General features: G+C 35.3%; 1 protein-coding gene across 8 annotated transcripts in view; it reads right to left on the reverse strand.

Moving 5' to 3' along the window:
- The window catches only part of WAC (WW domain containing adaptor with coiled-coil), a 105,693-nt gene that overhangs the window by 19,987 nt on the left and 62,175 nt on the right, over window positions 1–23,531 (reverse strand). For 5 of the 8 annotated variants that reach the window (XM_053572192.1, XM_053572191.1, XM_053572193.1 and 2 more), the window contains exons 4-7: window positions 22,181–22,287; window positions 14,354–14,469; window positions 13,710–13,822; window positions 9,132–9,440 (exon numbers count right to left, since the gene is read on the reverse strand). In XM_053572192.1, the coding sequence (XP_053428167.1) occupies window positions 9,132–9,440; window positions 13,710–13,822; window positions 14,354–14,469; window positions 22,181–22,287 (645 nt within the window). The remainder of the gene's footprint in view (window positions 1–9,131; window positions 9,441–13,709; window positions 13,823–14,353; window positions 14,470–22,180; window positions 22,288–23,531) is intronic. The other 3 variants (XM_053572195.1, XM_053572194.1, XM_053572198.1) reach the window with 1 other exon arrangement.

Below are 23,531 nucleotides of genomic sequence, written 5' to 3' on the forward strand. Positions count from 1 at the left end.
GGAGTAAGCGCCAGTTGACTTACAGGGACTAATCTATCAGGGAGACTGCAGACTTCTCTAATGAAACTTTCCAAGCAAGAAGACAATGGTCATCTACCTTTACTCTCCTTAAACCGAACAATTTCCAGGCCAGAATTCTATATCCTGCTAAGCTAAGCTTTAAAATTGACAGAGAAATCAAATCATTTACTGATATACAAACATTCAAGAAATTCGTCACAAGACCAGCTCTACAGGAAATACTTCAACCTGCTCTACACACTGACCATCACAATGGACCAACAGCATGGTAACAACTCAGAAATTAAAGGACAGAACCTAACTTCCACACTGATGCAAAAGATAAAACTAAGCAATGGAATCTCACAAAATAAGATGAACAGAACACTACCACACTTATCAATTATCTCAATAAATGTTAATGGCTTGAATTCCCCAATGAAGAGGCATAGATTGGCTGACTGGATTAAAAAACACAAGCCATCCTTTTACTGTCTGCAGGAAACACACCTAGCTTCAAAAGACAAATTAAAACTCCGAGTTAAGGGTTGGAAGACAATTTTTCAGGCAAACAGAATTCAGAAGAAAAGAGGAGTTGCAAACTTATTTTCAGATACATGAGGATTTAAAGCAACTAAAGTCAAGAAAGACAAAGATGGTCACTTTATAGTGGTCAAGGGAAAAATACATTAAGATGATGTTTCAATTCTAAATATTTATGCACCCAATTTAAATGCTCCCAGATTCTTTTTTTTTTTTTTTTTTTTTTTTTTTTTTTTGTAGAGACAGAGTCTCACTGTATGGCCCTCGGTAGAGTGCCGTGGCCTCACACAGCTCACAGCAACCTCTAGCTCCTGGGCTTAAGCGATTCTCTTGCCTCAGCCTCCCGAGTAGCTGGGACTACAGGCACCCGCCACAACGCCCGGCTATTTTTTTTTTTTTTTTTTTTTTTTTTGTGGTTGCAGTTCAGCCGGGGCCGGGTTTGAACCAGCAACCCTCGGTATATGGGGCCGGCACCTTACCGACTGAGCCACAGGCGCCGCCCGCTCCCAGATTCTTGAAACAGACCTCAGTCAGTCTGACCAATGATATCCTATAATACCATAATAACAGTGGACTTCAACACTCCTCTTACAGAGATGGCCAGATCCTCTAAAAAGAAATTAAACAAAGATTTAAGGGACTTATATGAGACCCTAAAACAAACTGTGCTTGATAGACGCATATAGAACACTTCATCCCAAAGACAAAGAATATACATTCTTCTCATCGCCACATGAACATTCTCTAAAATTGATCATATCCTAAGCCACAAAACAAACCTCAACAAAATCAAAAGAATTGAAATTTTACCTTGTATCTTCTCAGATCACAAGGCACTAAAGGTGGAACTCAACTCTAACAAAAACGTTCAACCCCACACAAAGGCATGGAAATTAAACAACCTTCTGTTGAATGACACGGGTATAGAAAGAAACAGAAGAGGAAATCATTAACTTCCTTGAGCATAACAACAATGACAACACAAGCTACCAAAACCTATGGGATACTGGAAAAGCAGTCCTGAGAGGAAAATTTATTTATCTTCTTTATTTAGAAGCCTACATTCAAAAAACAGAGAGTGCATCAACAAACTCACAAGCCGTCTTATGGAACTGGAAAAAGAACAATCTTAGCCTAAACCCAGTAAAAGAAAATAAATATCCAAAATTAAATCAGAGATCAATGAAATTGAAAACAAAAGAACCATTCAGAAAATTAATGAAACAAGGAGTTGGTTTTCTGAAAAAATAAATAAAACAGATAAACCATTGGCCAGACTAACGAGGAATAGAAAAGTAAAATCTCTAGTAACCTCAATCAGAAATGATAAATGGGAAATAACAACTGATGCCACAGATATACAAAAGATCATCTGTGAATACCACCAGAAAACTCTATGCCCAGAAATTTGACAATGTGAAGGTAATGGATAAATATTTGGAATCACATCCTCTGCCTAGACTTAGCCTGAAGAAATAGAGCTTCTGAACAGACCAATTTTGTGCACTGAGATTAAAGAAACAATAAAAAAGCTTCCAACCAAAAAAATGCCCTGGTCTAGATGGCTTCACACCAGAATTCTATCAAACCTTCAAGGAAGAGCTTATTTCCGTACTGTAGAAATTATTCCAAAAAATTAAGGATGGAAGGAATCTTCCCCAACACGTTCTATGAAGCAAACATCACCGATACCAAAACCAGGAAAAGACCCAACTAAAAAGGAGAATTTCACACTAATTTCATTAATGAATATAGATGTAAAAATTCTCAACAAAATCCTAGCCAATAGATTACAGCTTATCATCAATAAAGTTATATATCATGACCAAGTAGGTTTTATCCCAGGGATGCAAGGCTGGTTTAACATACACAACTACATAAACGTTATCCACCACATTAACAGAGGCAAAAATAAAGACCACATGATCCTCTCAATAGATGCAGAAAAAGCATTCAATAAAATCCAGCATCCTTTTCTAATTAGAACACTGAAGAGTACAGGCATAGGTGGCACATTTCTAAAACCGACTGAAGCTATCTATGACAAATCCACAGCTAGTATTTTACTCAATGGAGTAAAACTGAAAGCTTTTCCTCTTAGAACCGGAACCAGACAAGGTTGTCCTCTGTCACCATTACTATTCAACATAGTGCTGGAAGTTCTAGCCAATACAATTCGGCAAGACAAGGAAATAAAGGGAATCCAAATGGGAGCAGAGGAGGTCAAACTCTCCCTCTTTGCTGATGACATGATCTTATACTTAGAGAACCCCAAAGACTCAACCACAAGACTCCTGAAAGTCATCAAAAAATACAGTAATTTCTCAGGATATAAAAATCAATGTCCACAAATCAGTTGCCTTTGTATATAGCAATAACAGTCAAGATGAGAGGCTAATTAAGGACACAACTCAAAGAAAGCTTCAGCATAGCTTCAAAGAAAATGAAATACCTAGGAATATACCTAACCAAGGAGGTGAAGGACCTCTATAAAGAAAATTATGAAATCCTCAGAAAGGAAATAGCAGAGGATATTAACAAATGGAAGAACATACCATGCTCATGGCTAGGAAGAATCAACACTGTTAAACTGTCTATACTTCTCAAAGCAATCGACCTATTCAATGACATTCCTATTAAAATACCAACATCATACTTTCAACATTTGGAAAAAATGATTCTGCATTTTGTATGGAACCAGAAAAAGCCCCGTATAGCTAAGGCAGTTCTTAGTCATAAAAATAAAGCTGGGGGCATCAGCATACCAGATTTTAGGCTGTACTACAAAGCCATAGTGGTCAAGACAGCATGGTACTGGCACAAAAATAGAGACATAGACCTTTGGAATCGAATAGAAACCCAGGTAATGAAACTAACATCTTACAACCACCTAATCTTCGATAAACCAAACAAGAACATACCTTGGGGGAAAGACTCCCTATTCAATAAATGGCACTGGGAGAACTGGATGTCTACATGTAAAAGACTGAAACTGGACCCACACCTTTCTCCACTCACAAAAATTGATTCAAGGCGGATAAAGGACTTAAATTTAAGGCATGAAACAATAAAAATCCTCAAAGAAAGCATAGGAAAAACACTGGAAGACATTGGCCTGGGGAAAAGATTTCATGAAGAAAATAGTGGTGGCAACTGCAACAACAACAAAAATAAACAAATGGGACTTAAACCGAAAAGCTTCTATATAGCTAAGGAGATAACAACCAAAGTAAATAGACAACCTATACAACAGGGAAGGATAATTTGCATAATTTGAATCAGACAAAAGCTTGATAACTAGGATCTATAGAGAACTCAAACTGCATGAAAAAAGCCACCAATCCCATATTTCAATGAGCAAGAGACATGAACAGAACCTTCTCTAAGGAAGACAGACGAATGGCTAACAACAAATGCTCATCATCCCTATCAGAGAAATGCAAATCAAAACCACCCTGAGATAACATCTAACCCCAGCAAGAATGGCCCACATCACAAAATCTCAAAACTGCAGATGCTGGCGTGGATCTGGAGAGAAGGGAATACTTTTACACTGCTGGTGGGCCTGCAAACTAAAACAACCTTTTTGGAAGGAACTACGGAGAACCCTCAAAGAACTCAAGCTAGGCCTCCCATTTGGTTCTGGAATCCCATTACTGGGCATCTACCCAGAAGGAAAAAAATCCTTTTATCATAAGGACACTTGCACTAGACTCTTTATCGCAGCTCAATTTACAATCGCCAAAATATGGAAACAGCCTAAATGCCCGCCAACCCAGGAATGGATTAACAAGCTGTGGTATATGTATACCATGGAATACTATTCAGCCATTAAAAAAAATGGAGACTTTACAGCCTTTGTATTAACCTGGATGGAAGTGAAGACATTATTCTTAGTAAAGCATCACGAGAATGGAGCATGAATCCTGTGTACTCAATTTTGATACAAGAACAATTAATGACAATTAAGAATGCAGTGGGGGTGAGGAAAGGGGAGAGCAGAAAGAGAAAGGAGGGAGGGGTGGGGAAAGAAGAGTGCAGAGAGGGAAGGAGGGAGGGGGTGGGGCCTTGGTGTGTGCCACACCTTTGGGGGGCAAGACACAATTGTAAGAGGGACTTTACCTAACAAATGCAATCAGTGTAACCTGATTTCTTATACCCTCAATGAATCCCCAACAATAAGAAAAAAATTAAAAAAATTAATATTAAAAAAAAACACAAACAAAAAAGATTTCCTGTTTTCTTTTAAGAATTTTAAAGAGTTTTAGCTCTTTAATTTAGGTTTTCAATCCTTTTTCAGCTAACTTTTGTATGTAAGGGAAGGCTGGCAATTTTAAATTTCTCTTGTGTAATTGCCTATTCATATAATTTTGAATCTTAAGGTCTTCCATATTCTCAAGTTATATTATTTCTAATGTTCTTTTGATTACGGTCTCCTGCCCCACTGTTCAAAATGCCACCTTTTAAAAGTTGGCTAAATTCAGTTCAATTTGCTAAGAATAAATTTCTTCTCCAATGTATACAGTTACTCAATAAATATTTGAATAACTCCATGGTCAATATTCGGTAATCCTAAAAAGAGTGCAGAAGTTGGCCTACTGCAGCCAATGAATGACCTTTAAATGTCAGCTACAAAAGAACAGCCTTAACACGTACTGACGTCGTTAGGTCCAGTCAAATGTCACTTAGCCTACAGATACCACAACAGGAATTTTATTCTAAGTGACTGTCTCACTTTATGTACTGATTAGCATGACTGATCTTCCCATCTCCTCCCATTATGGAACCAGCATATAACTAATGTGACTATTTAGACATGCTAAACCTTAAAAGCTAGCTTGAGTTACTTAATAAATCCTGCTTCTGTGGCTACTCTGTTCTGTTTTCAAATTTATCTATGCTAATAAATCGTGGGTCTTAAGTTACTAAATGAGGAACTTGCTAATTAAGGCCATTAAACCCTGACACTAGCTCTTAGTCACAGCAAAGAACAGGAGCCACATCTCCTATTTTGTCATTCCACAAATCTGTAAGGAACAGGGGAGTTAGACCCAATTTACAATAGTCACAGGAATATCAACTGATAATCAGTTTATATATTTAAATGTATCAGAGTTTCAGTGTCACATGGTTTTCCTAAGTCATCTTACCAACAAGTTACCCAAATTTTACCACAATAAACACAGACCTAAATTGGAGCACCTGGCTTTTGTTTCACCCTATGTAACACCATGGTTATTCTCCGCAGAAGAGTTTTGCCACTTTTCCTCTTTTCCCACTTTTCCCCTCAAACAAACACAGACTGAGTTCAGGTTCGCAAGTGACACACTAGCATCAAACAGATCTAAATCTATGCTAGCATCCTTTCATTACATGTACAATGCATACACTCATCTTTTTCTCCAAATACATTTTTTAAACCATGACCAATGCAGGTGCTTCCCAAACCATCAAATACATTTATTACCATTCTTGTAGCTATGTACCCAACCCACAAAACATACAAGAGAACTGCCTAATATTTGTCAAGCACTAAGGACAAAGCAGTGGTTGGGAAGTCAAAGACCCTGCCCTTTGTCACAGCATCCTACCACTGATATCTTTAAATACAGTTTACCTGTACTATTAGCACTCAAGACCAACAGAGCAATCTGATTTGAACAAACTCCTTGATATAAATTATTAAGCAGAATCCAAACAAGGAAAATCACTATGTTATTGAGAAGAGTCAACAAAAAGCTTAAATAACATAGATATCTTTAATCAAGGGGGAAAACAATTTCAAATAAATGGATATCCACAATTTTAAAATAATTAGAAAACAACCTGAAAATATCAAAACTGTTACACTATTTAAAGAAGTAAAGTTGTCTTCAATTAACAGGCAAAGGAAAGACTGCACAATTTTCCCTACATAAACAGACAATTCAAGATAAAGCAGTTTTTTCCTATATTGAGGAAGTTTAAAGTCACTATATATGACATTTTTATATAAAGCTTGTGATGAGCAAACACATAGGTGGAATTTAAATTCAATCACCTCTGGTTTATTGGTAATTCTGAATTAGCACTGTCCAAACTGACAGACTTGTCGTGTCTTTTATTACATATGATTCTGGGGGATGAATGTGAGTTCTAGAGAAGACGCCTCTAATACTCACGATGTGTTAAAGCTGTGGAATGTTCTTTTAAAGTTTATACGGCACCAAACCTGGTATATGCAGTTAATTTTCAATTATGCTAAGTTTGTCAGGAATAGTGCGTGAAGCATGAAGGGAGAGGGCAGAAGATGAACAAAGTACAAAATTCATTAAAACATAATGTCTAACCCTAATTAAAATGTGGTAATTTCTGTAATAGACAAAAGTACAAAGTGTTTAGGAAACAGATTGGGAGGGGTTAAGTGATAACCCAAGGACGGTAGAGGTAGGTCTTAATAAAAAAGTACCGAGTTCAACAGGCCAAGAATGGAAGAAAGAACATAGTATGTCCTGAAAAATGTCCCAAGTTTGCAAAAGATAGATCATAGGGAGTTAAAAGCGAAATGGCTACAGATCAAGCTACAAGCTAGTAAAACAGACTGCAACCAGACTGCCAAATGCTTGCTATAATCTTACTAATAAATACCGACTTCATCCTTTGGATAATGGAAAACCATGAGATGTTTTTAGGCAAAAAAGTGACACAATCCAATCTAAACTTTTTAAGGATGCTACCATAAGTGGACCATAAAGTAATCACAAGGTGACTTCAAGAGCAATGTCCTGATTTTCAGCAATGGCAGTGACATTAACAACAGAAAGCATATACACAAATGAGTGATAGGGGAAAGAGTCCAAGATTTGTCAATGGGTATAGCCTGGAGTCAGGGAGAAGGCAGAGAAATGATAATGTTGGAGAACAAGGGACAGTACTGTCAATTACTGAGTATCTAAGAATAAACTAGAGGAAAAGAGAGAAATAGAGGGCACACTGTATCTGAAGAAATAAAACAAATACCAACAACTTACAGGAGGAGGTGAGTGTGAACTACAACTGAAGATCCGAATAACTAACAAGGAAGAGGACATGACAACCAGGAAAAAGAACAAAACACAGGGGAAAGGTTTTAAAGATACTGATGTTTAAGGAACAGGAAGAGAACAAAACTAGGAAATCAAAGGAGTGTATATTACAAGAAAAAATTTCAAAAAATAGGTAAAAGTGTTACATGTACACAAGTGAAACGGGATAAAACTTTTAAAAGATCATAGGATTTTTCTTTAAACTGACCAGAGCTTTTTAAATAAAATTTTCTGTGACTAAATTGTCAAATAAAATTATAGGAACTAAAAATCAATAACATGCCAGGGAAAATACATTGACTACTACATTAATTCTGACTACATCTCTGAAGAATCTTCTTTGCCAAGTTTAATTCTGCAACAGGGTAAATCTGACATGTACGTATGAATTTGGTACAAACTATTATTAAGGAATTTGACATTTGGAACAAGCATTAATCTGTTTATTATGCACTGTATGGTAAAAATCTATGGTTTAGTCATATATAACACAACTGCTATAGTACAAGGGACATCCGAATAACATGTATGCATAAAAGGAAAGAGGAAACCAGAAGAAAAAGAAATCAAATTATTTGAACCCTTTGTTTTTGGCTGAGGCTGGGTTTGAACCCACCACCTCCAGCATATGGGACTGGCGCCCTATCCCTTTGAGCCACAGGCGCCGCCCCCCTATTTGAACCCTTTGTTAACATATTAAATCAATGTGAATGAAATGAAGCAATAGATTAGCCTAAAGACTTATCACCATCTCCTATACTTGTACATTTAAAAATTCCTCATCATTTACTCACGGTCTGCTCATGGGTCAGATTATTTCCTTAGTTTCTTAAAACACACTATCAAGTAAAACTTTGGGATTGTGAATAGTCAAGTAGAAGCATGGGACTGTGAATGGTCCATGCAAATATACTTCTCATCACACTGCGTATGTTGTGTATTACCTCCCAAGTAGTTTGTTCTCATAGTTTTTCTCTAACTTTTCAAACATAGTATAAATTATTAACACTGTACTGGAAAAACAAAATTGGGGTTGCAATTAACTTCTAATCCTTAGACTTAAGGTCCAATTCCGACACTAGCACTCCTTATCTTGTGGCCCACAACTTAGTTCTCTAATCATAAAGTGAAACCAATAATTGCGTTTTATATAGAAATAAGTTTTAAAATGTCTCTACTCATATGAAATTTTAATTAAGAGCACACTGAGACAATTTCTAGACTATCAAGACAATTATCACAAAAGCAGAGAATTATATATACAAATATGAAGGGACAGTCATTTGACTCTGACAAGTTATATAAACCATCACTATTAAGCACTTGACTTCAGTGTCAAACGCAAAAAAAAAAAAACAGTTGAGGCTTGCTGATTAAAAGAAAAAGCTAAATGCTAACTTGCTGAAGTTAGCATGCTAGAGTTAGCTAAATTGCTAACTCTAGACTTAAAGCTACACAGTAACATTCTAAAAGACTTACAAAACACTATAATTCAACGTGCAGCATCTAGTAATAATGGCATACCTTTTCTTTCTGTTTTCTGTGCAGGGAGAGAAGATGTGGGTGTAGGCAGTTTTGATAAAGAAGATGCTCCATTAGCATCAAATGATTTCTTTGGCTGGTGATCAGACTGTAGCGTAAATGGACTAGAAGGAACAGTGCTTGGGGTAGCAGTTGGATGAACCACTGGTTTGATGGGGTGCTGTACTGGCGTAGAGCTACTGTGAGTCTCTGCTCTTGGCAGTCTGTAGTCTCTGTCATTGTGTCTGCTTGTTTGAGACAAAATATTCTGTGGGAGCAAACTACTGGCATCACTGGAATGCTTGTCTTCCACTTTAGTTCACAGTTCGAAAAAAGAGATGTTGGAATGACGGAAGGGGGAAGAAAAAAGATTACGTTAGAATCCTGTCTTCAACATCAGCTAATTTACCAACATATTTGTACTTATGTATCTTTTTATAAAACTGCAAGGCCAGTTAGTGTCTGCAGTTTTACCACTGGCATATAAATATCCAAATACTGGAAGGGTAGGAGTCTTCACTCATTTATAAACATTTATCTATAATGAAGATTTCCAGGAGTGCACAAGTTTTTTAGGATTCCTTAGAATCACCCTGTAGTTCAAACAAAAACAAAAACAAACAAAAAGTCAATATATGGAGTGAAAACATTCTACTCAAAAAATTCGTGAAGGCTTTAAAAATAGAAAAAAAATGCTCCATTCTTTCAAAATATGAATCATAGGTTCTGTTAGTTGAATGAATTATTCACAGTGGTTCAACTGCAAAGGAAGACTAGATTTATTAGGCTGAGTTTTCTGAATACTAAGGTAGCTAATTAGTGGGGTCTAAAGTAGTTTATGCTAAAACTTAAATAATAAAATCATTTTAAAATGGTTGAACTTATGAAGAACTGCTCATTAAGTAAACCAATTCATAGTTATTTTCAATAATCCTACAATACCAACATTAGTAATAAAATCATGATGCACAATACTAGCACAAAACAGGAGTCCTATATTCACAGCACAGTCAGAATAATCTACATATCAGGTATATTAAAAACAGATCCTCTTTCAATTTAAAGCCACAAAAATATTTTAAACTCAGAAATTTAAACTCTTTCAACAATTTATGTGCTAGCAGTATGTTTCCACAAAACAGTACCAAAAGAAAATTTTCAATAATTTTAAGTTTATATTTATCTAAAAGGCTCTAACCTACACTACAATATTCCAATGAGTAACTAAAGAATTAAAGTAACCTCCAAGTAGTGAAATCGCCTAAGATTCAAGCATATGATTCATAATAATTTTACAAAAAGAAAAAGATACCCTCTTTACTGAACATGGTTGTTTTTTTTTTTTTTTCAATTCAAAGCTCCTTCAATTCTAAAGAGCAAGACAGCAAAAAGAAGGAATTATACTCAAACTATAAGTAATTTTAGAGTTGTCAATAAACAAATACTACATGTTATTGTATCACAGCAAAAGGTTGCAGGGTACTGCCAAAATATTTCAGTCCTTATTACACGAGGTCTGTTGACAATGACTTAATGTATAAAATGCAGTTTTATAAACTGTACAGTATACTACTTTAGAAAAATGAGGAAAAAACCAGAATACAAACAACTGATGTTAATACATCAGTAAACTATCAACTTGTATGGACATAAAACTTCTAAATTTATTCCAGAGCCTCTTCCTACAAAGGGGATACTGCCATAGAAACCTTTAAGTAGAGATGTAACAGAGATAATACCATGTCCAAACCTATCACTTGATTACCTAGAATTATTTCCTTGACCAACAAAATTCTTTCAGGTCTATATGGCTGTAGTCGAAATGTATTCAGATAAAAATTAAAGACGGTAACTAAATTTTTTTAAAAGGCAGCAGCATTACAGGAACAGAGTAAGTGACAGCTGCAACTCTAGACAGCACCAAGTTAAAGCAATGACTATGTACACACACTCCCAGAGGACCTTTTCCCTTGTCAGGACTAGAAGGGAGGTGTGCTAACTGGCATCATTTGGGTAGAGGCCAGATAATAATGCTCAACAATCGACAACACAATAAAGAATTACTTGACCCAAGTTTTAAGTGCCATGGTTAAGAATTCTCAAGTAAGGTTTCTCTAAACTTAGAGAATTAAAGATCGGAGATATTAAAAATAATCCAGTAGGATTTAGCAAATTCAAATTTTCAACATCAAGTTACAAAGAACATTTGCTGAAGTTTCTTAATATTTTGAAAATACTTAATACAGTGCCCCAAAAATTCAACTGAAATCTATTTTCTTATTTTCTCCCTTTGTATGAAAAACTCTTCCCAACCTTTCCCTTTCCCACAGCCTACACTGCTTTTATTGGTAGTTAGGAACAAGCTTTAAGCCTCACCAGATACAAACACCAATATGCGACACACATGGAAAAAAAAAAATCTGCCAACATTTTCTGGATAGACAAAGTTAAACATCTAAATGGCTTTCACACTTTGTCACTCCCACCAAATATAGCTCATTCAACCAATTCAAAAAAAAAAAAGGCAACACAGCTAAGATCCCTTTTCAAACATTACTTAAAAACTCAAAAAAAAAAAAAAAAGTATGATACAGACTACAATTCAACTTAACCATAGACAATGACTCATCATTTGCACATCTAGGAATTTAAGTAGTAATCGGATACATGGAAAAGATGTGAATCATAATCTTGTTTACAGTAGGAAAAGACTGAAAATCACTCAAGTATCCACAGATAGGGTATTATATCAATACAATCAACATAACAAATGTAAAATTATAAACTTACATGGAAACATATTGATGATATTTTAATAAACAAAAGGGCAAGTTAAAAACAGTAATATACCATGTCATTTTTAGTGTAAAACGCACATATGTAATTTCTATACATTTATATGCACATAAAAGTGTATGTTCCAAAATGTTCCTAGGTCATGGGATTAAAAATTTTTACCACTCTTCTAGTTTTTAAGAAATATGCCTATCTTTGGAAATCATAACTAAATTTAAAAAAACTTTGAAAGACAGATAATACAGATTCAAACAATTAAAAAGCACAGAATATTTTTATTTCCCATTTTTCTATCAAATTTCTAACTGCCCTCCCCCCACCCCCACGCAGACACCATCATTTACTCCACCCCAATGGAAAATCAACTGAAAGAACAGGTTATTTTAGAGAGAATAAAGTAGACATGATAGGCTTTTTACTTTTTCCTCTTAGGGAATCATCAGCCAGTTAAGTATAGCAGCTGGGCCAATCCAGTGCTGCCTGTCATCTGTTATGGGGCCCTGGTTAGCAGACACACAATGCCACCTCCAACTTTATTCACTAAAAAGTTATTTTCATGCCTATCTATCATTCCTCTATGCATAACCCCCCACCCTCATTTGTTCAGGGGGCTCACGAACTGGGTGCTACTTATTTACTTCAAGAAGAAAACCTTCTTTTGTCTCATTTTTAATTTTTTTGCCAAAAGTCAGTCACTTAAGGCAGTGAAATGGGTCTTAACTCCAAGCCTTCTGTCCCAAAATACAATGTTCTTTAATTTAATAACTTTAACACTTTAAATCAGTTTCTAAGAATTAAGTATAATTTCCCTAACAGATCATTTAAAACCATAATACTTTACATTTGATTCTGAAGAACTATGTTAGTTTCATCTTCAATATTTTTTTCCACTGAAAAAAATCAATAATCCTATGCTGAGACTAATACATCCTCTGCTTTTTGTTTTGCTTTACACAGCAAGACTCAAAAAGCACTTAAGTCTAAGAATTCCCACAAAATAATCATCTTAAAACTCTTATCAAAATTTCAGAATTTAATAAAGAATCTGAAAACTTCATGTGGTATTTTAATTTTACTCTGTGCAACAAGGCCACTAGGAATAGAATACCTTTAGTAAAACTTTAAATTCAAAGAATGAATTAAAGAACAAATGTATGATGACCCACTTGCACAAATTTTGGCCCTAAAAGAATAGTTAAGATACACCCATAGCTGGATTTATAGAGTAAAAGCACCTTAGAAGTTGTCTAGTAGGCATTTTAATAATTTTATGGAAATTCAATACAGAGTTGTTACACAGATCTAATGATCAGGGTGAAATTAGTTTCCAAATGTAAGGATAAACAAATAATTCACCAATATCATAAAAAAAAAAACCAGTAGATATTTTGTCACAATCTGTGTACACCTGTGTGATTCAATTACTAGAGTGAAACCCAAAGAGTTTTGTGTCCAGTTTAATAGGGTACAACAGGTCCCTGTAAAACAAAAACAGAAACAAAAACCCCAGCCAATCCAAAGCATGAAATTGTACTGTATACAACTTCATTACAGACATATAGGTAGTGAGAAATACACAATGTGTACTATTCCACTGGACATCCTTTCCCTTTTCAGCAAATGACATGGAGATGGGGCAAAGATTCAACACAAAACAAACTCTTAAATAAATTTCTGCTTATTTTAAATTATGTATACAGACGATGATGCAGATGGATTTGAAAAGTAATGAATAGGAACAAATTAAACATTATACTGTTTCAAAGAAAAAAAATTAACACTTACTTCCACTGGTAAACCCACTAGTGGCTGTTGCTTGCATCACCTCTCTTCTGTAATCCCTATCTTTTGGGAAGCTATTAACTGCCATCTTGTTTGCTTCTTTTTGTCTCTGTTCTCTGTAAATAATAAAACAAACTCATAAAAATTACATTAAGAGAATGAGTCCCCATAATAATAGCTATGGCCAAAAGCATTAACATGTGGAAAATAAAAGAATTAAACATGGTCATAATATAATTTCACTGATATAGGAAATGAGATGTAGCAAACATAACACTAATATTTCTCACTGATGGCAAAACTATATGTAATTATTTATATCACTAACACTATAACCCAAACTCTGCAATATTAATTCTAGATATTTAAAAGAAATTACCTTACTGTTCTAAAAAATTATACAAATGTCAATCATAAGTTATAAAAGACGCATAAAGAAATAAGTATTTTATTTAATAAAACTGTTCAACTCCCTTTTGAACAGCTTTCCTAGATTTTTTAAAAAAAGAAATTATAGTAAACAGACAATGGCCCAACCATTGTCATTAAAAAGGAAAGTGACAGGTATCACTATAAAAAGAAAAAAAAGAATGATGCTTTGTTAACCTATAGAATCAAGATAGAGAAATTAGATTAAAAGCAAGTACCTTTCAAGCCACTCTTTTGGTTTTTCCCACTGTGAAACTTCTGTTCGACAATTGTAGTAGTATTTTTTCCCAGAAGAGCTAATATGCTCTGACCAGTCATCTGCAGAATCATAAGGCTTAAAAAAAAATTTTTTTAATTAGAAACCGTTACTACTATGTTATCACTTGATATGAAATAAAGAATACCAATGCCTTTCAAAGTATACATTTGGGGAAAGAGTTACCAGATAAAAATGTCCTGATATAAATGTAATTATCTCTGTATGTATTTTATAAGACCTTTGTCTATGAAGGCCTTAAAAGGTAACAGAAACCTTACAAAAGATCACCATTATACAGATTAATATTAGCTTATTAGACAAAGAAAAACATGACATTAATGTCTTTACTTTAGAATGTGTTACAATAACTCCCTCTTACCTGGCTGGGCGCCTGCCACACACACCAGAGCTGGTGGGTTCAAATCCAGCTCGGGCCCGCCAAACAACAATGACAACTACAACAAAAAAAATAGCCAGGGGTTGTGGCGGATACCTACAGTCCCAGCTACTTGGGAGGCTGAGGCAACAGAATTGCTTACGCCCAAGCATTTGAGTTTGCTGTGAGCTGAGACACTACAGTACTCTACCCAGGGTGACACCTTGAGACTGTCCCCCCCCACCCCCACCCCCCACCCCCCGCACAAAAAAACTCCACCTCCCTATTATTTTAATTGCTGAAATCTACTAACACACAGTAGGGAGCCTACTCTCAACTGACTGATAAAATGACAGTTCATCAGTTCTAAATTTTCTAAAGCATAATTCTTCATAGCAGTAAACAGCTTGCCCATATTTACTTAGTGAAAAGGCACCAAAACATTTAAAATTGTAAAAACTAATTAAAAGGTATGACTATAAGTTGAAACACCTTCTTCTTAGTAAAGTAACTAAGAATGGAAAAAAAAAATCCAATGTACTCAACCAATATATAAATAACTACATGCCCACACCAATGATAAAATACAAATAGAATTCAGCAAGGGGGAGGGGAAAGGAGAGAGGGAGGAGGGTGGAGGAGGGAGGGCAATTGGTAGGATCTCACCTAATGTGCACAATGTGAAGGTGTTCAGCACGCCCCCTAGGCTCAACTACAACTTGAACTTTACCTTATAATTGAACACAATGTAACCTAAACATTTCGTACCCTCATATTAATTTGAAATACAATATTAAGTAGAATTTTGTCCCATATAATATATAGGATGACTAATACCACTCATTTTCCCATCACTAAAACTGATCTTTCAAAAATTGTCTCTCAACAGCTATTTTTATTTTATATCATACTGAAATCAGAAAACGTAAAAAGTCCAGTTTTCACAAAACTGATCTCAAAAAATGGAATACTTATGTGCCTGCAGAGCCCCAGCAAATCTGATAAAATCTCAAATATACTAGTTGAATTTTTTACTATTATTTCAAGGGAGCTTAAGGTTTGGGGGGATTTGGGGACGGTGGGGTACCATGGCATCATAGCTCATAGCAACCTCAAATTTGTGGCCTCAGGCAATCCTCTTGTCTTAGCCTCCAGAGTGGCCAGGACCACAGGTGCCCACAATGCCTGGCTAGTTTTTTCTATTTTTAGTAGAGACAGGCTGGTCTCCAACTTCTGAGCTCGAGCAATCCTCCTGCCTCAGCCTCCCACCATGCTCACATGAGTTTAAGTTAAATGAAGAGATTCTACTGTAAATAAAATATATAAAATATGACTTACTATATTTTTTCAAATAGCTAGGGGAGGATTTAAGTGTTCCCAACACAAAGAAATAATAAATGTTTAAGGTAATAGATGTGCTATTAGGCTGGTGTGGTTTTAGACCATGAATTTTAAATCGTAACAAGGCTCAAATACATCTCTATTAATCAAAATAGAAACCATTACAATCAACACACTGTTGCCAATGAGAAGTTAAGTTTGTTTCTTCCTGTAGTGTAAAAATCCCTGCTTCGGGATTCAATAACCCTTGGAAAGCATTTTCTGTATCCTGCAGGTTGTGGAAGCTTTTTCCCTGAAAAAAAATTGTGAAGATGGTTGAAGTGGTAGTCAGTTGACAAAAGGTCAAGTGAATACAGCAGATGAGGCAAAACTTCAGGTAGCTCAATTGGTTCAACTTTTGAAGTGTTGGTTGTATGACATGCAATCAGGAATTGTTGTGGAGAAGAACTGGGGCCTGTTAACCAATGCACGATGCAGGTATTGCAGTTTTCCGTGCAGCTTATGGATTTACTGAGCAGACGTCTCAAACGTAATGGTTACACTGGAATTCATTAAGCTGTAGTATATCAGACCAGTGGCAGACCACGACTTTTTTATTTAAGTGCAAGTTTGGCTGGTCATTGCCAACTTGTATGAAATCCACTTTTCCTAGCACATCACAATCTGATCAAGAAATGGTTCATTATTGTTGGGTAGAGTAAGATGATGATTGCTCTCATTTTCGTTAAGCTCAAGAGACATCCACTTTTCAAGGTTTCCCACTTTTCCAATTTGCTTTAAATGCCAAACAACTGTAGAATGGTCGACACTGACTTCTTTAGCAACTTATCGAGTAGTTTACTCTCAGTTGGTGGTATCAACTTCCAACAGCCAGCCACTTATGCTCCTCATCTTCAAGGCTCTCATCTCCTTTGCAAAACTTCTTGAACCACCACTGCACTGTACATTCATCAGCAGTTGCTGGCCCAAATACACTTTTTTTTTTTTTTGAGACAGAGTCTCAGCTCCCAGCAACCTCAAACTCTTAGGCTCTAGCAATTCTCTTGCTTCAGCCTCCCAAGTAGACGGGACTATAGTCGCCCGCCACAAAGCCTGGCTAGTTTCTGTAGCAGTTGTCATAATTGTTTAGCTGGCCTGGGCTGGGTTCCAACTGCCAGCGTTGATGTATGTGGCTTGCGCCATAACTGTGCTACGGGCACTCTTGATGATGTAAAGTTGTCTCCGGTGCTTTACGACCCATTTTGAACTTGAGTAAGAAAATTGCTCCAATTTTCTTTTTGTCTAACTAATATTTCTATAATCCAAAATAAATATAAATTGCAAGTATTAAGTCAGAAGAAAACGAAAAATGCACATTAAAATAACGTATAACATAATCACATTTATTTAAGAATGTATTCCAGTATCAAATGGCAAATTTCAACAATGGAAAAATTACACTTTTGCACCAACCTGATAATTACCCTGATTTAAACACTACACACATTTTGTTTACCCATATAATATGTATAATTGTGTGTCCATTAAAATATTAAAAATCTATTTTAAGATTAAATTAAGCCACTTGAGAAAAATAAAATGAAGTAACATACTGTACTTATGGTAGCCTATCCTGGGTTCGCCACAGTGTAGAGTGGCACAATTTTCAAGAGGAAATAAATTTTATTCACCACCTTGCTCTTCTCCAGCTTCATCGATTAGGTAACAAGCTGAGAGAACTTACAAGTTGTCCACAGATCACAAAAGTAAAGTAGTCTCACGCCTCCAAACCTCTAAAACAGTGGAGAATGAAGTCCCAATCCCTCTAAGCTTCCAGAATCAAGCTATAACCAAGCCTTAGGAATCCAACTACAAAAGGACAAATTCAGAAAGTTCTTCATCACCCACCCCTCCCTGTACCTAAATTACTCTGAAAATGATCTTGTCTATGGACGTTATCCAGAAGGCTTGGTTTGCTTGCCAAGAGGGTATAGAAATTTCTAGATTACTCAGAGAAATAGAGTAAGATTGACAGTAGCAGAGAGAGGACACTAGAATAAGTTAGTATGGTCTAAACCAGTGCTCTTCAACACAATGATGGAGATAAACCAACCCATCCTGAAGGAAATAAAAGAGTTTGCATTAAAATATTTAAACATGCTGCTTCTTTCACCTCAAGTCTTGGTTTAAGAAAAAAAAAATTTTAAAGCTGGCACGGTGGCTCACATCTGTAACCCTAGCAGCCTGGGTGACAGAGTGACCCACTTCTGAAAGGAAAGAAAGAAACGAAAAAGAACGAACAAAAAGACCAGAAAGATTTTAAAAAAGAACCAATCAGATTGGTTGGTTGGTTTCAACTAAACAGTGTTGAAAAGAACAGTTAATTTACCTCTTGGCACAACCTCCAAGACAGAAGTTCACAGACAGAAACCTGAAGAGCATGGCCTACCACACTAACTGATTTTGTCTATGAAATCCTAGGTTCCTGCAAGCTAATATCTTACATTTAAAATACGTTCCAGGGCCATCGTTATAATCACATACCATTAAATTACCCAACCTTATCTTCTCCACCTCACCACCATCCTCTGGAGATTTAAAAAAGGAAAATCCTTCAAGTTAAGGGATAATTTTTAAAATGCTGATATGCAATGGCAAATTTGATATTACAAAGAGAATACCAAGATTGAGAACTAAGTTTAAACAAATGCCTACAAAGATTTTAACTTTTTTCCTAAATTAGGCTTGAGATGGTAGCCACCTCTGTTCTAATAGAAGCAGTCCTCCAAATGTTATCCAGGAAACCTTTGGAAACCCCGAGATCCTTTCACAAGATCGAATTATTTTCAGAATAACACTGAGATGATTTTGTTTTTTTCTTCCTTTTTCTATCATAAGCACACAATGCAGTTTACCCCAGAGGCTAAACAAAACATCCGACATCATAAAAGACTGAATGAAAAAGAAGACGTTAAATTTTAGGTGTCTTCTAAGTTGGGCATTAAAAATGTGTTCAATGTCTAACTTTGTTTTAGAAAATAGTTACTTTTCATAAAGACATTATGTATATTAAAATGTAATGGGTTTTGAATTAGTATTTTAAATGAATAAAGTATTTTCTCACTTAAAATTCTTTTTTTTTTTTTACTCTCACTTAAAATTCTTAATGTGATAAATATCAATGAGACTCAAACTTCCAAAATATGCAGAGGATACTTAAGTGTTAACAAGAGAAACTGGAATACGAATACAAACGCAGACTGAATTTAAGCACTTCCCAGCAAATTAAGATTGACTCAGAATACTCAGAAGGTAAGATATTTAGTGCTTTTAAATAGGAACAAACAAATTTTTTTCTAAATAAAGAAATCCAAAACTCACTTAAAAAAAAAATTCAAATATACATAATTAATTTACAGCAGTCTACATGTCTGTAAGTTCCATCATGATTTTTATTAGGAAGGAGGCATTCAAAAGCTTTTCTAAATTATTTACCATTAGCCAAGCTCTGTGCTAAACATATCACAATGAAGTCTGTCATTGGACTTACTTAGCAAGGAACCACATTACATGTTAATATCTTAATCTAATCCTGAAAAAAATAATTTCAAGTTGATTTTAAATAGTTAATAAGTCACCCACATATACAACAAAATGTCTGTGTAGATTAAATCAGTAGTTACTGATTTTTAAAGACAGATTTAAAACTTAAAATCCTTAAAGAGATGGAATACTCAATTTTTCTTTTTTAGCTATTGCATCTTTTACCCTGGGTTAAAACAATGCATTAACCTGGGTAACCTAATATTTCTAATCAGTATTCTTCCATTATGAAAATACTGGAGGATTATGTTTTACTGATCACTCAAAAACTTCCATCAGAAGTGACTTAGTTTGTAAATGCAATTTTGTGTTATGCCTGCTGGGTATATTATGTAATGTGAAAGGCCTTATGTGGAGGTTAATAATGTACCTACAGTTGAAATCTACAGAAGAGGGAACTTGATTCTAAAGAAAACACATAGCATTTTAATATATTCTAGTTAACAGTCTCTAGCTTCCACTCATCTAATTAAAACTCCCTGACATCCCTATGGTTTGAATCTTTCAAGCATACCTGACACTGATTATTTATTCTTGCTGATTTCACTAGATTAATACATTTCTCAAAAATGCGAATACTGTAATTTGTTTTCCCTACTTTTTTTTTTAATAACACTAAAACTATGTCCACATGAGCTGTCACAATCCTAAAAACAAATAGCAAATCTGAACTGTCAGTGATAAAAGAACTTTAGGTTAGTGTTACTTTGTAAATTAGTTTTTCTGCAAAAAGAGTGGTTTCGTTCTAAAATCCTCCACATACATCTCATAGAAAATGACGAATCCAATAGTACCTGTGAAAATTTATCAAGCTGTATTCTCAGGCCCAACCCCACTTTCCACAGTCCTTCAGTTGGGATACTAGGACTGTGACACCCAAATTACCCTCTATTTAGCCAGCTTCCTGTTAGAAGCACTAGAAGATGATGGAAAGGCAGCAGAATGGAAAAACCTAGCAGCCACAGTTGTTTCCAGTGTCCAGCTTTCCACCACCCTACCAGAACAGCTTCACCATACCCTCAAAAGGGTGACAAAGTGAAACACTGTCTAAAAAAAGAAAGAAAAAAGGACTACCACCACCTCTGTGGAGATCCTCCCCCAAGATACTAAGTCCAGATAACCCCAAATTCTTCCTGTTGCTTCATGGCCCGGAACAATGACTGTCATAATATCAGGAACCTCAGGGTTCCTTCTTTGCATTTCCCTTTAGTCAATACATGAAAGCTCTACTTACCTAATTCCATATTAAATTCTGTTAAAATGGCTAGTATGATTTGTTTTTCTAAATGAACCCTAATTATTTAAAATTATTCTACATCTAGTTTTATCCAAATATTATAATTAACGTCCCAGTTTTCTATGGAAATGTACTATCCACATTGCTTCGACCAGACAACATAAAATAAATAAAACTTGAAGGTCTTTTCATGAAAAGGTATGATCATTACCCAAATATCCAAGGCAAAAATCTGTTGGATTCAACCCACACCAATAGCCTTCTAACTCTTCTTCTTTCCTATAATGTATTTCCTACACTGATACCTAATTTTTAAAATTACAAATATGTTACTTTACTGATTATATTTTTCATTATACAAGCTTTTCTGATCTGGGCCCTCTGTATTCTCTGTACCCTTAGCTCTTGTCATTTTTCTCCTAACAGTTCTCTAAATATGCTATGCTATTTCACACTTCTACATCTTTGTAAGCGCTATTCCTCTGTATGTTATACAAAGTTCAGACTTCTTTAACTTTTCAGTCTCCACCACAAAGCTCCTTTAAGGTGGTCCACGTTATCTTAGTTCTCTATACAAGGTGGACATAAAGTTCGCGCGCAATTTTAAATAGTAAATTGCGCGCGAACTTTACATCCTCCTCATATAAATACAAGCTAGCATGTAAATCAAAACCTTATTACATTTTGCTGAATGAATTCACAATTTCATTTCAATCTGTGACTTTAACAAATTCAAATTAAATAACAATTATTTCATTAACCTAAACTATTGAAAATATTTAAAACCTCTCATTGGATTTCATGCTCTTGGGGACAGAGATCTTTTACACTTAGTATCTGACAGGGGTATACAAAACATAGCAGATACTGAAATATGTGCTACATACGTATAAGGAATTTATATACTATGAAAAGAAAGCAAGCTTAATTTAAGCCACTTTACAGAAGCTTCAGTCTTAAGTTCTTTATATCCCACATATCACAAGTGTTAAGATTTTGCTTTGTATAGGAATGCTGAAAAAATTACCAAGATGGTATCTTCTCACTACGCTCAGTTCCACTAGTAAGTTTGACTCATTAGGCTAAAATAGGATTGTTATAGTACTAAATAAATACTATTAAGAAAAGGTCAACTGTGATTGAAACATTTTAAAATAAAAAAAGGCAATAGATTGAATAAGACATGCCAGTGGATTTTCTTTTGCAATCAATCCTAAAGAAATCTAGACTGGCATGTTTATAATACTTACTGCATCTGAAGTTTTGCTTGGATTATTGCTTGGATTAGAAGAATGTGAATTTGAACTATGAAGAGCACTGTGGTTATGTGAATTTTCTTGTGGAGAGTAACTGGTCCCTTAAAAAATAAAGAACAAAGTAAATTACTCATTTCACGTTTAAACTGGTTTCTATCATACTAGCGATCACCAAATATCCCTACATTCAACGTTTTACATAAGCATCAGAACCATATATTCATACCATCCTGATATGCGATGGAACAACGTTGTTTGTAATTTGATGAACAAAATCAATTATTATTTCTAGCAACTTCTGGTATGTCTTAGAAAGCAAAGTTTTTTGCTTTTTTTTAGAGACAAGAGTTTCAAGCGTCACCCTAGGTAGAGTGCTGTGGCATCACAACTCATAGCAACCTCAAACTCTGGGGCTCAAGTGATTCTCTTGCCTCAAGCCTCACAAGTAGCTGGGACTACAGGCGCCCACGACAACACATGGCTATTTTTGTTATTGTTGCTGTAGTTGTCATTGTTGTAGCAGGCCCTGGCTGGGTTCAAACCCTCCAGCCTCAGTGAATGTGGCCAGCGCTGTACCCACTGAGCTACGGGTGCCGCCCTATAAAGCAAAGTTTTATTGGGGGAAAAACAGAAGCACAATGTACAAAGAGAAAAAGCCACAAAAATTCAAATGCTGTAAGAACCAAAATTTCTATTACATGTTTTGGCAATTATATTTCAATTTCTTAAGATAGTGTCTTCCTACTTGCTAATTTTTTTTTAAGTAAAACAGCATCAACGTTTTCAAAAACTTAGGTCTCCAGGAAGGGACTTGGTATCACCTTTACATTTTGAAAGCAAGAGTCTCTTTTTAACAGGTCAAACTCTAAAAATTGCTTAGAAGTAACTCTTGAATCTTATGAATAATCTGTACACCTCAAAGACCATCAGGGATGACAGTTCCTCGTTTGTTTTTAAGAAAAACCAAAGTGTAAAAATGCAGGCTTGCAAAAACACTTTAATGGATTCAAAGAGATTTACCACACATCTAATGTTAGTATTTCATTATCAATCCATGTCCTTGGGGTTTTTTTAAGCAACAAAGTAACATAATTCAACTGTGTGGGTTTTTTTTTTAATGAGATGGTAATGGTATAGAGAGGTGATACTATTATGCTGAAAAACTGAAAGTGTGGAAAGTAACAAAAATGGTACAGTGGTCCAGGAATTAGTATCACAAGCTGGGAATGAGTAAGTATCAATTATTTCAATCATTAAGAACAACTAAATAGCTAAGGGAAAAGGTGAACTGAGACAGAGGATAATGTGGTTTTAGATATCCAAGAGGTCAACAGATGAGCAGACG

The sequence above is a fragment of the Nycticebus coucang genome, chromosome 20 (assembly GCF_027406575.1).
Source record: "Nycticebus coucang isolate mNycCou1 chromosome 20, mNycCou1.pri, whole genome shotgun sequence".
Lineage (NCBI taxonomy): Eukaryota > Metazoa > Chordata > Mammalia > Primates > Lorisidae > Nycticebus > Nycticebus coucang.